The sequence below is a fragment of the Penicillium pulvis genome (genome assembly GCF_028828015.1).
Source record: "Penicillium pulvis strain IBT 33274 chromosome Unknown scaffold_8_segment0_segment0, whole genome shotgun sequence".
In the NCBI taxonomy this organism is placed as follows: domain Eukaryota; kingdom Fungi; phylum Ascomycota; class Eurotiomycetes; order Eurotiales; family Aspergillaceae; genus Penicillium; species Penicillium pulvis.
In genome coordinates this window covers 705,496-719,869 of record NW_026643080.1, presented here as the reverse complement: position 1 = coordinate 719,869, position 14,374 = coordinate 705,496, and the positions used below count along the sequence as shown (strand labels likewise).

General features: G+C 49.1%; 2 protein-coding genes across 2 annotated transcripts; both read right to left on the bottom strand.

The window, feature by feature from the left end:
• Nucleotides 1–973: 973 nt before the first annotated feature.
• sebA (putative C2H2 transcription factor (Seb1)) lies at nucleotides 974–3,493 on the bottom strand (the record flags this gene model as incomplete). The annotated part of the gene is made up of 4 exons (XM_057069214.1): nucleotides 974–2,103; nucleotides 2,217–2,784; nucleotides 2,859–2,943; nucleotides 3,468–3,493. 4 exons carry the CDS (start codon nucleotides 3,491–3,493, stop codon nucleotides 974–976), a joined length of 1,809 nt encoding a protein of 602 aa, XP_056915825.1.
• A 9,619-nt stretch (nucleotides 3,494–13,112) lies between these two features.
• On the bottom strand, nucleotides 13,113–14,292 carry N7503_009667 (thioredoxin-like protein 1; the record flags this gene model as incomplete). The annotated part of the gene is made up of 3 exons (XM_057069213.1): nucleotides 13,113–13,875; nucleotides 13,968–14,115; nucleotides 14,217–14,292. The coding sequence occupies 3 exons, from the start codon at nucleotides 14,290–14,292 to the stop codon at nucleotides 13,113–13,115; spliced, it is 987 nt and encodes a 328-aa protein (XP_056915824.1).
• Between the last annotated feature and the right edge of the window lie 82 nt (nucleotides 14,293–14,374).

The window sequence follows — 14,374 nt, the reverse complement described above, 5'->3', positions numbered from 1 at the left end:
CAATCCCTTTAGCTTGAGCTGTGCTGGTCAATGTGATGCATGGGGGTTTTTTTGGTTCTCCCCACCTTGTCTCTTATCGATAGTGTGATAAGCCACAATCTACGCAGACCAGTTGCCGACAAATATATGGGCGTATTTTGTCCAACTACTAAGACAAAGATATTCACATGGGCACTAGCCATAGAATGCAAAGTACTGGAATACAGTTTACATGATGCAAGTCAATATAGAGAGAATTATGCTTGTAATTTGATGTTGCTAAATCCACACCGGATGAAGATGACCTGAGACCAACACAAAAGGGCAAATGCAATACAAGAAGGGGTATGAAAATGGGGGGATGATGACAAGAAAAAAAAGGCGGCCAAATTAACTTATACACGAATGTGACCAGCACAGGAATCAAAAACAAAAGCTCGAAAAGATATTACATCGAAATAAAACAATGAACAGATGAACGAAACGGAAGCGAAGAGAAGGGGGTGTAAAAGGATGAAAAGGGGGCAAGTTTTGAAGAACCAGTCAAAGGCCCAGGGGGGATGAGAGTCTGCCAACGTTGTTTTCGTGTTGGTTCAGGTGGTGAAAGAGAGAAGGAAAACGACAAAGGAAATGACAAAGGAAATCGAACACCAGATCCTGCCACCTTTTCCGAAGGGACAGGATGCCATCTATTTTGGTTCTTTTTTCTTTCCCCTTTCATGGATTCCGAACGCCCATGAGTAGAAAGAAATTCTCCAAAAACAGCCCTCGGGCGTGTTTATCCCCGATTCCGATAAAGAGATGCAAAGAACCAAATAGGTGTCATACACCGATGACCATATTTCCGACACCAGTGTAAATGCCCGCGGACGCCAAACCCAATGAAGACACGATTGAGCTTCCTTGAAAAAACCCAGACCGAATGTATGTTATTATAAATGCAGTAGGAAGCTCCTGGTCTCATGAAAAATCATCAAAGCCCAAGATCAGAAACTTACGCCAAGTCACGCTTGCGCTTCTTGACTGATCGCCGGTCAGGGCTGGCCTCGGGACCAGATTGAGACTCATACATGACAGCGCCTAAGGCACCGGCATCGTGTTGGTCATCGTACGACATGGCCTCACTCGAGTCCAAGACGCCCATGACCATGGATCCTGCACCGTGGGTTCGGGCGTGCTGAGCCAGGTTATCACTGCGGGAGAACTTCTTGCCACACTCGTTGCACTCGAAGGGCTTATCCTGAGTGTGCAGCGAGCGGTAGTGGCGCTTGAGGTGCTCCTGGCGACGGAAGCGACGAGAGCAGAGAGTGCAGACGAAGGTCTTGGAGGGGTCCTCGGTCAGAGACTGCTTGCGACCGCGACGGTTGACCGACACAGGTGCAGGCTCCGAGTCGGTGCAACAGCTGTCGGCTCCCGGGGAGTGAGAGTGGGCCGCGGACATGTGCTCAACCTCGTCATCGATCTGGACATTCTTGCGGGCGGACTTGCGGTTGCTGCGCTTCTTGGTCTTAGGCTCTTCCTCATCGGCCTCGGACTGGGCCGACTGTGTCGACTCAGTCCAGTCGAAAGACGGAAGACCAGAAGGAAGCACGAAAGTCTCGCTGTCGTCCGAGTCCTCAATGCTGTGCTCGCTGAGGAATCCATCATCTTCGGCCAGGTACTGGTTCATCCGCTGGCGCTTGTCACCCAAGTAGACGGCATTGGCGGCCGGGTGGAACTCCACCAGGCGGTTGATCTCATCATCCGAGTCGAGGTCCGAAAAGCTGTCAAAGGTCGGCAGGGAGCTCAGAGGGTCCTCGGTCGACGAAGTGTAAGAGGGAGACGGGTTCTCGTTGACGGGGAGTGTCACAGATGCACTGCCCACGACGGCACGAGGCTCCTCCTCTTCGCAGGAGAGGGTCGGCAGGGGAGGAAGATCCTGGTGGGTGTGCACATTCACCGAAGGCTCGACTGTAAGCTGACGTGGATCACAGAAAGAGGCACCAGGGTGCTCAGCAGTCAAGGTCTGGGATTGGGAGAGAATGTCGGTGGGGACGGGAGAGGGAGAGGGGGAAAGCGAGGGGCAAGAGTGGGCGGAGAGCAGATCCGAGTGGCTTGCAGTAAGTGATGGCGGGTGGATGAACACTATTTCCAAGATTAGCATCTATCATATTTTCGATACCCCTTGCATATGACACTTAAGCCATATGCATATATGCAACTAAATTTTTGACATCTCAAGTCGGTCGATCACTTACCAGGTGTCATCGGAGGCGAATCAGTGCGTGTCCAGTCGTGATTGGCCAGAAGCTCAGTGTGCACATCGGTCTCGCACCCCTCCTTGACGCCCTCCACCTTGTCAAAGCCAAAGAAGCTCTCGTGGATCGGGGTGTGCAGAGTTCCATGGGCGGACGGGGGGCTGCTGATGGAGCTACCAGAGGAAGACAGTGGTGGCGTAGATGGGAAGCCATACATGTCGTGGCTCAAGAAGCGGGTATCCAAAGGCATCAAAGCTGGAGAGCCTTGTTGCACGATAATGGAGGGCTTCATCTGGGAAGGCTGAGGCGAGGCGATTGGAGTCATGCTCATGGTGGCCCCGCGGAAGGCATTGGTGGTGGCCATCTGGTGCATGTTCATGGCCGGAGCCTGGTAGATTGGTTGCTCCATCCCTCGGTTCGCGTACTGTGTCTGTCCATACCACGACATGTCTGAAGGCTGGCTGGTGTAGTGTCCTTGTTGCTGTGTTGAGTTATCGTAGTATGCAAACGAAGGTTGTCCATGCACCGGAGTCGGTGTCACTGTGTATGTTGAGTCCATTGTAAAAGGCTGTTCTTGCCAATTGTGGTCAGCGATAGACTCTTTCCCAATTGAATTCCCAATTCCATATAGGATAACCATACCTGTGTGTATAGGAATGCAACCAAGTTGTATTCCAAGAAAGTATTAGGTAGAGTAAGTTGTTGAGAGAGTAATTGATCGAGTGTCCTTTTCACGGTATGTAAAAAGAATGAACGGGATGAGGACACGAGAATTAGGTGTAGTAGTGTTCAAAAGAAGGACAGGATCCTGTTAGATAGGAAACCGGAGGAGACAAGGGAAGGTGTAGTCCAAATAAGTTGCTATAAACCGTCCCAAACCCAAAACAGTCGAGACAAGGACTAGTGGGAATAAGGAAAGAAATAAGAAGAAAAAAAGAAATAAAAATCCCAAATCAAAAAAATAAAATAAAGAGAGACACGATATGGACAGAAAGGAAGGGAAAAAAGGGAGAGCAGCAGCGGTGGGTTAAATGAGTGATCTGCTCTTCTACTTTTGCCGGGTACATAGAAGCAGAACTGAGTGGGGCAAGACCTTTATTTGATTTTAATTATGGGATGTTGAGGGGATTTATTTTTACGGTATTTTTTGATTTTTTGAAAATGAAAAAGGGAATTAAAATGAAAATAAAATGGTATCAGTCTGGGGCGGGATTGGCAGCGTGTAACTCTGTACCAGTGGGGCGTACTTACCCAAAGGGACGGACGCTGGCCCGCATCCTGTGGGAACCCACATCGGTCGGAGCGCCCAAAAGGATGAGTGGAGTCGGAGCACGAGTGGTGTTACGCGCTGGAATGCGGAGAGAGGCTGTGCTGATTTAAATTCACCGAATGACTAGAGGAGGGCATTATCGACTATACTGACTGGACAAAGAAGTAGATCAAAGATAACGAGCAATAAGCAATATCAGAACAAATAACCATTCTCCCTAGCCGCTCTACCCTCCTGTACCTACTGGCCCTCGCACATTATTTGCAGAGAACCATCCTGTCAGGCACACCACGGTCAAGCCAAAAATAATGGGATGGCGTGGTGTGGCCACGAGGTGCACGACGATTGGATCCAAGATGGTGACAGCGGCAATCAGTTTGCACCTCTTATCAGGCAGAGGCGGTTCCACTCATAACACCACACCAATGGTCGTGTCCCGAAGGAATTTGGGACTGCTTAGCCCCACGCGTGTCCCGTCTTCGTCATTTGGCTTCCAGGGCATGCACCGCGATCGACAATCTGAATCACCTCGGAGGCCCATTTCCCCCCGGTACTTCGACTAATGCGATCATCATGTGGAAACCTTCTTTTCGGAGCATACAGAGTACAGTGCCAAAAGGGAGGTTTATCAATGCCCAAATGGGTTCAGCCATTCTCGTCGCCTGCATGAAGATGAGGCCTCATCGCTCATCTCTTGCCGATCAAGACTATCAACGGTGGCAACCAGCGTGCGACCAAATCGTGAAACCGCCGGTATTGGCTCATTCCCAATGGCGCATCTGTTCCACCTTGGTCAGTTTCACATGGCCAGCCAAAAGTACAACGGAAGGGCTCCTCGGTGCAGTGTGATGGCCGAGAAGCGTCACTTCCAGCCCAGGAATCCATATTCCTAACGGAGTACGATTTTATCCAAAATTCTATAATATCGTCTATGGGGAGGGGTTTTCCATCCACGTATTGGAACTCAGCCGTTCTGTTCAGCTGTAAGGGTTCAACATATCCAGGATTAAATATTAAGAGGCAAAAAAAGCATCAGCATATCCAGAAATATCCACCTGTGATGTTGTCAAGTTGCGCGGCCTACTGCAGGAACAAGACTGTGGAGGCACAGCCGAGAAAGAACCACAACGAGGCTTACTGCTTTTATTGGCTGCATCATGGACATCAGCAAGGCTCGAAATGCAGTCTTTGTTCACAAATCAGCGTGGCGACCGGAGAGATAGTTCCCAATGCCCCAAGTCCACCCATTGGGTGAGAACCTCCAGGGTCCCCACGCTCATGCATTTCATGACATCGCGCCTACAGTAGTGTGTATAGACTATAGCTGGACCTGTTCCGATTCTGCGTAATACTTTGAGTTTTGCTAGAGCTTGTGATAATGATTGGCCTAGGTACTCGCCAAGTGATGTGTTCCAATTGCAGTGTGATGGCACTTGACCTTCTGATCGGTAGATCCGGGGAACGCACAACTGTGATCCATCAAGCATAGAAAATCCGATACATCAAAACTTCCTCGTCACCTTTTCTTACTGCCACCTGCACGCAGCGCCACGCAAGCAAGGTCCGGTGTCAATCTCTACGTAGGTTACGCAAAAGGTTGTGGCACAAGACATTATTTGTTCTGTTTTTGAGTCGTGGGTTAAGTTTGCCAGAAGTTTGGGTATTTCCACACCAGCTCCCCAAGTTACCCACATAAGAAAAGTAAACAAACATTCTTCTACTAAAAAAAAAAAAAAAGAAAAATGGGAAATAGAATACCAATAGACAAAGAAAAAAAAGACATCTACAATCACTCGTCAAACCAAACCACTCACTGCATGCACGCCCTCGAGTCCAGAACCAAAAGGCATCGAGTTGCCCATCATTTCCTTCGGGGGCCCGTCCGAAGTGTGCATCAACCTGGCACCATTGGCCGCTTCTAAACATAGCGCGCTCCACATATTGGCTGCCGCTATCCCCAGCACGGACAAATGTGTCGGCGGACGGGATTCCCTCATCTTCCGCCACCAATCACAGCTTATCATCCATCCAAGTGGGAAATCACGCCGTGAAAGTGGGAAATTGGAGATGATACTCCCGTACACAGTTAAGCCAATTCTATTCGGCTTGATCGCCCACTCCACTTGGACGTGCGGTCCACCCTCATGGAGAAGTAGCCCCGTGGATTAGCTGGGGATATATTATCCCCCAAGCGATAGGGTAATAGAGCCATGCATGGAAGGCTGTCAATCCTTCTTCGAGAAATCCAATGAACCTGAGCTAGGCATTTAGTGAGTTTAGTGAGAACCGGCCTTGCGTCGGAGGGGGAGGTTATCTCCGCATTACGAACACCTAACTTCTCGCTGCACAAGGCACACCACATATGCACTGTACAAGAAAATAAAGTTGTGATCATAATTTTAGCTAATTGCCACATGAGCAATTATTTAACCTAGTTCTTGCCTTTGATATGAATCGATTTGGGCACTCAAAATTTCGCCAATTTTGGCTTTGCTACTATTGATTGCATGCGAGAATTGGGCTATCGCCGCTGCCTTGGCCGCCACCGTTGTCGCACAGACAGTAAATTCCTTCTCAACCACGGGGCAGCCAATATCAGGCAAAAAATGAAAAATTAAAGGAAATGAAATTGACTACTCCAACGCTATTGAACCGATATCGTGCATCCAGATAAAGATAACCCCCACGTAAGGTAAAACTCACCGGTGCCAATCTTGACCTTGGATTGACCTCATGGCACGGCAGGCAAGTTAAAAAAAAATTACATAACATACACTAATGTAAATGTAGCTATAAGCTACCTCGAGCCAGGAACGGGAAGAGCCATGCATGTGGCTATATCGCAACAAATGTGCGGACAGTCTGGATTGCCCGGTGGAGCAAGAAAAAGAAAAACTGGAGATAGCGCACCCGCGCCGGCGGACGGGCGGCTCCTAGCCCCAAAGAAAAATGTCGCGGAAGGTCCTCCTGAACAGCCGAGCGACTCAAATGCCCGCGAATGGAGCTTCTTTGTGGACATTCGGGGATAACACGGGTGAGCTTGGAGCTCCTATGCTTCAATGCTTTTTGCCTCGCAGATAGCGGTCTGTCAATAGTGGAAGTCTTAGACCGAGGATCCCCTTTCAAATTAATTTTTTACAGTTAGTGTTCATAGCCGAAGAAGCAAGATGCCTGTACCCATTGGAAGAAAGAGAAAAAAAAAACGGAGCTATATATTATGAATGATTCACGTAATTACAACTGGGGACATCTTTCCCCGACGAATCAAATACTCATAGTGGAAGAGGATGGGGCTCTCGGGGTTTGGGATGCGAGAAACCGTTGGCGATCATCTCATGCTTGTAACTGTACAGCCTTGGAGAGATTGATAGTGGGATGCACACATATGTAGAGAGGGGAAAGTATTGAAGAAAAGTCTAATTTGTTCGAGGCATCATATATCAAATTACTTGACCTGTCAAGTCTAGGCAAAAACCGTTGTAACGGGGATCGGTCGGACCTTGAGGGTTGATGTGTCGGACAGCGTTGGCGCAAGGGTCCAACGGAAGCGCACATCGCGTTTCAAAATGATCCCCGTCGTCGAAAGCTTTGGGGCTTATGCAAGAATGACCAAGAGCAACGCCACCGAGACCCGTAGGACTCGTCGTCTGGACTGATCACCCGTATGATTGACGCCAATTATTCGAAATGATGTATTTATTTGCATTTGCTCGAATCAAAAACTCGCATTGTCGCGATTACGAAAAGAAAGAAAAATAAACAGCCATGTGGATCTCTGAGTGGCTACTCTTCCCAGGAATAGCTTTGCTATACGTATGTTCTTCGCCATTTTCTTTCATACGGAGTACAACATCCGGCCATCCGCCGACATCCTTGCACCAATCTGAGCAATAACGGTCGTAGTTCGCTGCAGGTCCTACTATACAGTGGTGCCACCGATATGAAAAACCGAACGTTTTAGATATGGTGGAGTGCTGTATACGGAGTACCCGGAATTGTATATCATTTTTTATGATCATGCAATAATATCTCGCCCAAGGTTCCGCCTCGGGAGTAACTGGGTCATGCTATCGCCCGTTATCCTCCAATGCACGCATCCCTATCTTAAGTTGGTCCGGCCGGGTGAGCGTCCGAAACAGAACGGCTAGCAACGCAACCATGCACGCGCTGGACTTGCCGAATTTCTTCATGTTCGCAGTTAAGGTTGACAATATGGATTCTAAACTTCGACTTTACTGAACTTTCCCACCACTGCTAACCAAAAAAGAGTAACTAGTCCCGACTCTGCTTCGTACTCTCCGTATTTCGTACTTTATCGGGAAACCGTGACGATGGCGTGCATGGCCCATTTACTTTTTGACAGTCTGCAGATCTCCCAATTAACAGGAACCTGGGACCCATGTGCGCGCTCTCATTCGCAAGAAAATTGGAATGGAAATCCTTCGAATCCCATAAAACTGTGGAGAGGTAGAATACCAGCCACTGATACTCCCGGAAGCTCTAATAGAGAAGATTTTCTTTTTTAGAATGGTAATTTCGGTCGGACCTTCCCGCATCCTAGTAAGGTTGGAATCTGAAACACCAAGTCAACCCATTGCTAGTGGCTTCGACGGAACACGCGTTTTCAAGCTCCAAATGGCACTAGCGCACGCCGGGGTCTTGGCTGGCCGCCCCACGCCCGAAAATTCGAGACCCTCCATCTATTCCTAATTCTCTACGCAGGGGACTCTGTAGCGGTGTGAAGGCCTCGTGTGGACATGACAAAAGTACCTTTGTAGCACATCTACTAAGCCGGAAGGATTATAGCAAACTTTTAGGGGATCGGGGCCCAGGCCTGCGGTGAAACTAACATGTCATACCAAGACAGACGCATGTCTGTCCAGATTAGGCAATGTGTCAGTAGAACATCTATATCACTTTTACACCAAAATCATAAGATCGTAGTTAGAATGAGATTTAATTATCTTGGAACATCAGCTTACAGTCACCCGTCAACGGTCATTAGACATGTCTTGCATTAAATGAATGAGCCTCCACCAAACGCCCCGAATTGCCACTGCGGTATTAATTCGAATGGGAAGGTGTTCTTCCCCGGCTACCACCTGGGCGGGCGCTAGATCTCAATCTATTGCAACGGTCTCTAGTGAAATCCTTCGAAGGTTTGGCGTTGCGCTCAGGACGCTCTCCGGAAAAGCCGTCTCCCTACTCGGCTAACGGTGGCAACTCGGGTACAGTTTCACCACCGAACATGTGTTGGAATCCCAAATTAAAATGGAACAGAGTTGTATCTGAACCCAAAATAAATGCGGGGATACGACACGAGTTCTCGGCTAAAACCAAGTTCGCGGACAGTGTTCCATGGGACTGGAGAGCACACCGGGCCTAAGATACACAATAGCTTTTACCCAATCGGGGATTTCTTTGTTCATCCTTTGGGTCTGTTATATTCTGTACCAGGTACGCGTGAATACCGGGGGGCCAAATAATTGACGGCCACTTCCGAAGCCCTAACCAACCACACAAAGCTTGAGATAGCCCGCACGTGTACGACCCAACCAGCCCTCGGTATTCGGTATTCTATCGTACTCCGGACTCTAAGAAGATTAGCAAAGTCGATCGCCCAAACTCTCTTCGAAGTGAACCTTGGGTGAGACTGGCTCTTGCACCCGACACCATGCCCAATTGGGCATTTAGTCCCAGGTGTGCATTTGGTACAGAAGAGCTATGATCACCCTGGTATCCTACTATCGCTTCTAACTTGCAACTTTTTTCCCTGAGTGGTCGAGCCAACATGTGCCCTAAGGTGATACCGCATTATTGACGGAGTAAAACCTACACTTTGACCTCCTCCCCGGTGCCATTGTGGCGGACAGGAACGTGGACAGAGGAAAGGATTCTTCCGGTAAGATCTGCTGTCTATCGCAACCAAACATTCCTTCCGCACGGGGAAACGAGTGGATTGAACTAAGACTGGTTCCTCGGGATTTACCCTGCTAGACCAATCGAAGTTTCTCGACTTTGTTACTTCCCACTATTCCAACTAGTTTGGGACTCCCCGCAAAAAATCGCAATCTTCAGGCACACAGAGTTTTTGGAATTGGTTATTTATTTATTTTGCTTTTGCGCGGATGAAAGCTTCATTGATCTATTTGGGAATAGTTGGGCTTATCTTCCCCCCACTGGTTCCAGTTTCGAGATCCGCGGTGGACCACAAATCACACCACCTTGAAACTCTTTTCCGCGCTTCCAGAGTCTGTTCACAATAATTGACGGCAAGGTTATAGAGGGTCCTAAAAATGCGGAGATTACAGGACAGAAACAGAGTTAAGACTTGGCTCGTGGCAAAAGGATTCTCAAGCGTTCCTGGACCTGAAACTGTGCATTAGTGCTCCCGATCCCATGCAGGACGCGAGCCAACAAGATGGCGTAGTTGGTCCCCAAAATTCGCTCACGATGGGGCAACCTGCAGTGTTCTCTCTCTCTGCCGTAAATCTCCGCATCTTAAGGTCTAATCAAGCCGAAACATGGTACATGCGACCTGTACCTGGGGGCCAGCCCGCAGAACCACACGAACCGCGCACTGCTATCCTGGGAACCGCTTCCGTGGGTTTTACTTTTTGACTCAGGTACACTGCTCTGTTCCGTTGCCCCCACCCACGGAAATCCGTATCGTGCTCCGTCCGTAACCCACGCGCACGATAGCTAGTTCTGGGTCAATTACTGGAGCCACTATGCAAGTCCCCGGTGTAATGACGAGATTCCCGCTTCACAGCCGAAACCCTATCGGACCCCAGGCCACTCGGTGTCCTTTTTGAAGTCATTGCGTAGGAACCTTGTGTATCTGTCTCCAACGCAGTCCTTGGTTGGTGATGGCTTGTTCGGAGCACGACCGCTTACGGACACTGGTCCCTTTCCCTTCAACCACCAAATCAGAGCAGATCATTACTCGATATCAGTATCACCTCCGTCCCCATTTATTTCTGTACATCTCCCGACCGCAGTGGAAACTCCAAGATACCAGCCCTAGCCACTTATCGGTTCGCAAGGCCAAACAAAGTGCGCTGATGAATTCTCCGAAGGGTGCGCCCACCTAGAGATATTGCCACTTCTGTTTTTTGGGTCTTGCGCGATCGCGATCGCCGACCCGACTCCATTCTTATCAGATAGTTTCGTTCCCAATACGGCTCACAAACCAAGGAAGTGGCTCCTGCAACATCCATAGAATTCTCAATTGATCCTCCGCTTATCCTGCGGGTATTTGAGTGTACGTAATGATAAGAGTTAACTCGGTGTTTGGGGGTTTTTTCCAGAACCCCAAATAGCAGAGACTGAAGGGAATCCACTCCCGCAATCCAGCGTGGCGATTAGATTGAGAGCATCCACAACTGAAACTAAAATGCAGGAACTGACCTGAAACCTGGCAGCCGAAAACCTTCATGGCTAGCGCTTGCGTTTACTTACACTTTCCACTAGATACGCTAGAAGGAGGGCAATTACAGCGAGACGAGCTAGTGCTGAAGAAATTTCCTTCTTTTTCCCTTCTGGAAGGTCGGCTACGCCGTAATAACGCTTAGTGTTAACTGTGGCTACTACTATACGTACTGCACTACAAGCCTCTCCACCATTCTTCACCCCAGGGATCACGTTCCTCCAAACAACGAATGGTGATTTCTACACGTGTTGCATGTAGTGGATACACCACCAGACAGCGTGTGCCGGGGCCATCAGAACACTGGTCGGAATCTTTCGCTCGTGTCGGGGCGGGTACATGCGGGTCTGCCCTCACCACAAAACAATAGAGCATCCGAGAGATCCTCATTCTAACCGCCACCACAATCGCTTACCGAGAGCGAGAATCGATTAGCCAATGGCTTGGGCTAGTGCGCAATGCGGGATCGCCCACCAAGATCCAATTCATGAGTAAGACAGTACAAATCGTATGGCGTATCTAATATAGGGCCATGGGCGTCAACATGCCTTGGCAGAAAGGCACTACTGCCAGTTTTATTTGTTTCAGCAGTCTTCTCATCCGTGGAACAACTGTGTGGAAGTATGGATCACAGCCTCTTATGGCATGATGGACCCATAATTGAAAAATGCACATCTTCATTCTCCAAGCCAGTCTCCATTCCGTCCCCGCTGAGGATGCGACACCATCGTCGAACCTAAAGTGGAGTCGCGGCGCAATTCGCGAAAATCCAGCCCTGCCTACGGAGCAGGTTTTACTGCTTACGGTGACCAGCACGACGGACGACTGCCGAGTTCCAGTATGCATATTGGTCATAGATTATTGTTATGAAGCGGCGTATCTGTCCAAGCCGGAGCGCCGAATCCGTGTGCATCCGGTGTTGAAAATGCTCAAGCCGGGCCGGATTCGAGGTGGATTTGTCGGCCCGCGATTGATATCTCGGATCCATCTGACCCAGGGATTCTGTCGCTTTTTTTGGTAGACCTGTCGTCACATGTAGTCTTCGTTGCATTTGTCTGGTTGAGACGATCCTCATTTCACCGAAAAGATTTCGTCATTGTCCGTATTCCGCGGGGAACGGGTTCCAGAGACTGTGATGAAATTGCAAATCCATTCAGTGCTCGGCCGAGTTTGGAATAGCTGTGCGTCCAGGGTCCTCAAGAATGGGTCCAAGTCGCTTCGCTTCGCTTGAAAGGTTTTCCTGGCGAGTTGCTGTCTAGGCTTGGTGGAGAGGGTACGGATACGGCGATTTTCGCGCGGCATTTGAGGTGAGAGGGGTTGAGCATCGTATGCAGGTGTTTATGCTTATTTATCCTGCTGGCTCGGTGCAGTTTCCGGCTAGCCTATGGTTCTTCTTGAATTCCGTTTAAATTTGCAGGTTGTCTGGCACGGCGATAAAATCATATTTTAAGCTAATTTTGATATTCTGATTCCAGCAGCTAACAAAAAATCAACAAGGCCTCAGGGATGGTTCTGTTAAGATCAAGCTCCATTAGGAGTCAGTCTCTTCCTATCATATGATTCCATTATCCTCATCACAGGCCAAATAATTTTTATGAAAAGAAAAAAGAAAAGAAAAAAACAAAACAGAAAAAAAAAAGTTGCAGTCCTTGCTTGATTATGTAATAATTGTCGGTTATTCTGTGGGTTGCGGAAGAGCAATTATTCCGGAGTTCTGCTATAAATTTTCGTTCTCAGCGGCAACATTTCCTCTTTTCTCTTTCCTTCTTCGTGCGGCGGCGCGACTAACATTACCCGTGTTGCTTGGACATCCTTTCAGTGATGTTACCAGGTGTCAGTTGCGCCACAGAAGAACGGAATTGCACCCTTCTCCCACTTTACAGGTCTCTCTTCACTTATCACAAGCTGACCTTCTGATGGCCCTTTGGGTCTGGGATCGGACATACCATTTATATAGCCTTAAAATTATTATCGCATATAGCTCAATATAATAAATAAAATGGAAAAGGAAAAAAATTTGATCATACGCATATACTTCTCTGCATTCCTCTGTAGCGCATGCTATCATTGTCTTTGTTGGTCGCTATTAAAAATACCATTATCCAGTCTAGCCTTTGCGTTTTCCTGATGGACATCAATACTTTTTGGAACTTTTCCAATCCTTGAGTCCAACTCTAGCATGCATTGCCATGACTGTTTACTCTCCAGGCTCATCGCCAATCTTCTCCAGCTTGCCCATTGAGCGCTTCTCGCCTGAGTCGCCAATAATGCGAACCCGGTCAACACGCAACTTTTCGCTGTCTCCATCGCCATCCACGAAGAACAGGACCAACGAGGTAACGTTCTGGAACTTAACAAAGCGCAAATCAACCCGAGCAGTTCCTGTCTTCGCATCCCAGTCCTCCTCCTTAATCTCCACGGTCTGCACGGCCGGGATATCATCTGCCTCGTCAAATCCAAGCACATGCGAGCGGTTGACATAAAGCTTGATAGTCTTTGGCCGCATGGGTGCCTCGTCGTCATCCTCATCAGGGACCGCAAAAGAGGTGATATGCAACGAGTGAACCTTCAGCGTTGACTGGAGCGGGATGTAAAGCATAAGCTGCTCATCCGTATCACTCTCCACCCAATCCGCCTTTCCCTCGGCCTTGCCCTTGCCCTTGCCCGCAATCCCTGATGGCTTGGTGCCTTCGAACAGCACGCGCGCCTCGCCCCGCTCGTTGTCCCGGTTCAGAAGCTCCAGTCCCTTCACGTCGACTTGGTCGGACACGTCCGAGTAGCCCTTGGCCACGGTGGCACCGAACCAGCCGCCGCTGGATTCACCATCGCCGCCTGCTGCGCCGTCGGACTTTGTGGCTTCGGTAGCGAGTTTCTGGATGACTTCGTTTAGGCGGCGGGGGTCTGCGCCGGCGACGGTCTGGGTCTTGCGGCCGTTCTCAAAAACGATGAAGGTAGGGTAACTGTATTATACAAGTTAGAGATAGTTTCCTTCATTTGCTCGTAGATTCTTCATTCGTAGGGTTGGGTGAATGGAAGAGGCTTAGTTACGTACGCTCGCACGCTATACGCCTGCGCCAGGTCCTTCTGCTGATCACCATTGATCTTAGTGAATGTGATTTGGTTCGGACGTGTCAGCTGGCGAGCCAGTGAGTCATATACGGGAGCGATTGCTTTGCATGGTCCGCACCAGTCGGCATAGACTATTCAGGGAACGGGTGAAAGTCAGTCAAGGGTTCTGGTGTTTGCTCGGTGCTGGCGGGGGTAGGAAGGGATTCTCGTGCGGGGCGGTGTTGAGACTTACAATCGGCGACGACGACGCGGGAGGAGTTGAGGAGCGTGTTAAATTGCTCATTCGAGGATATATTGATGACCGACATCGTGGAGGACTGTGTTTTGGTGATTCAGCAGTGAAGGTGGTGGGGAGGAGATCGAAGTTGTTTTGCCCGGATCCTCCAATAT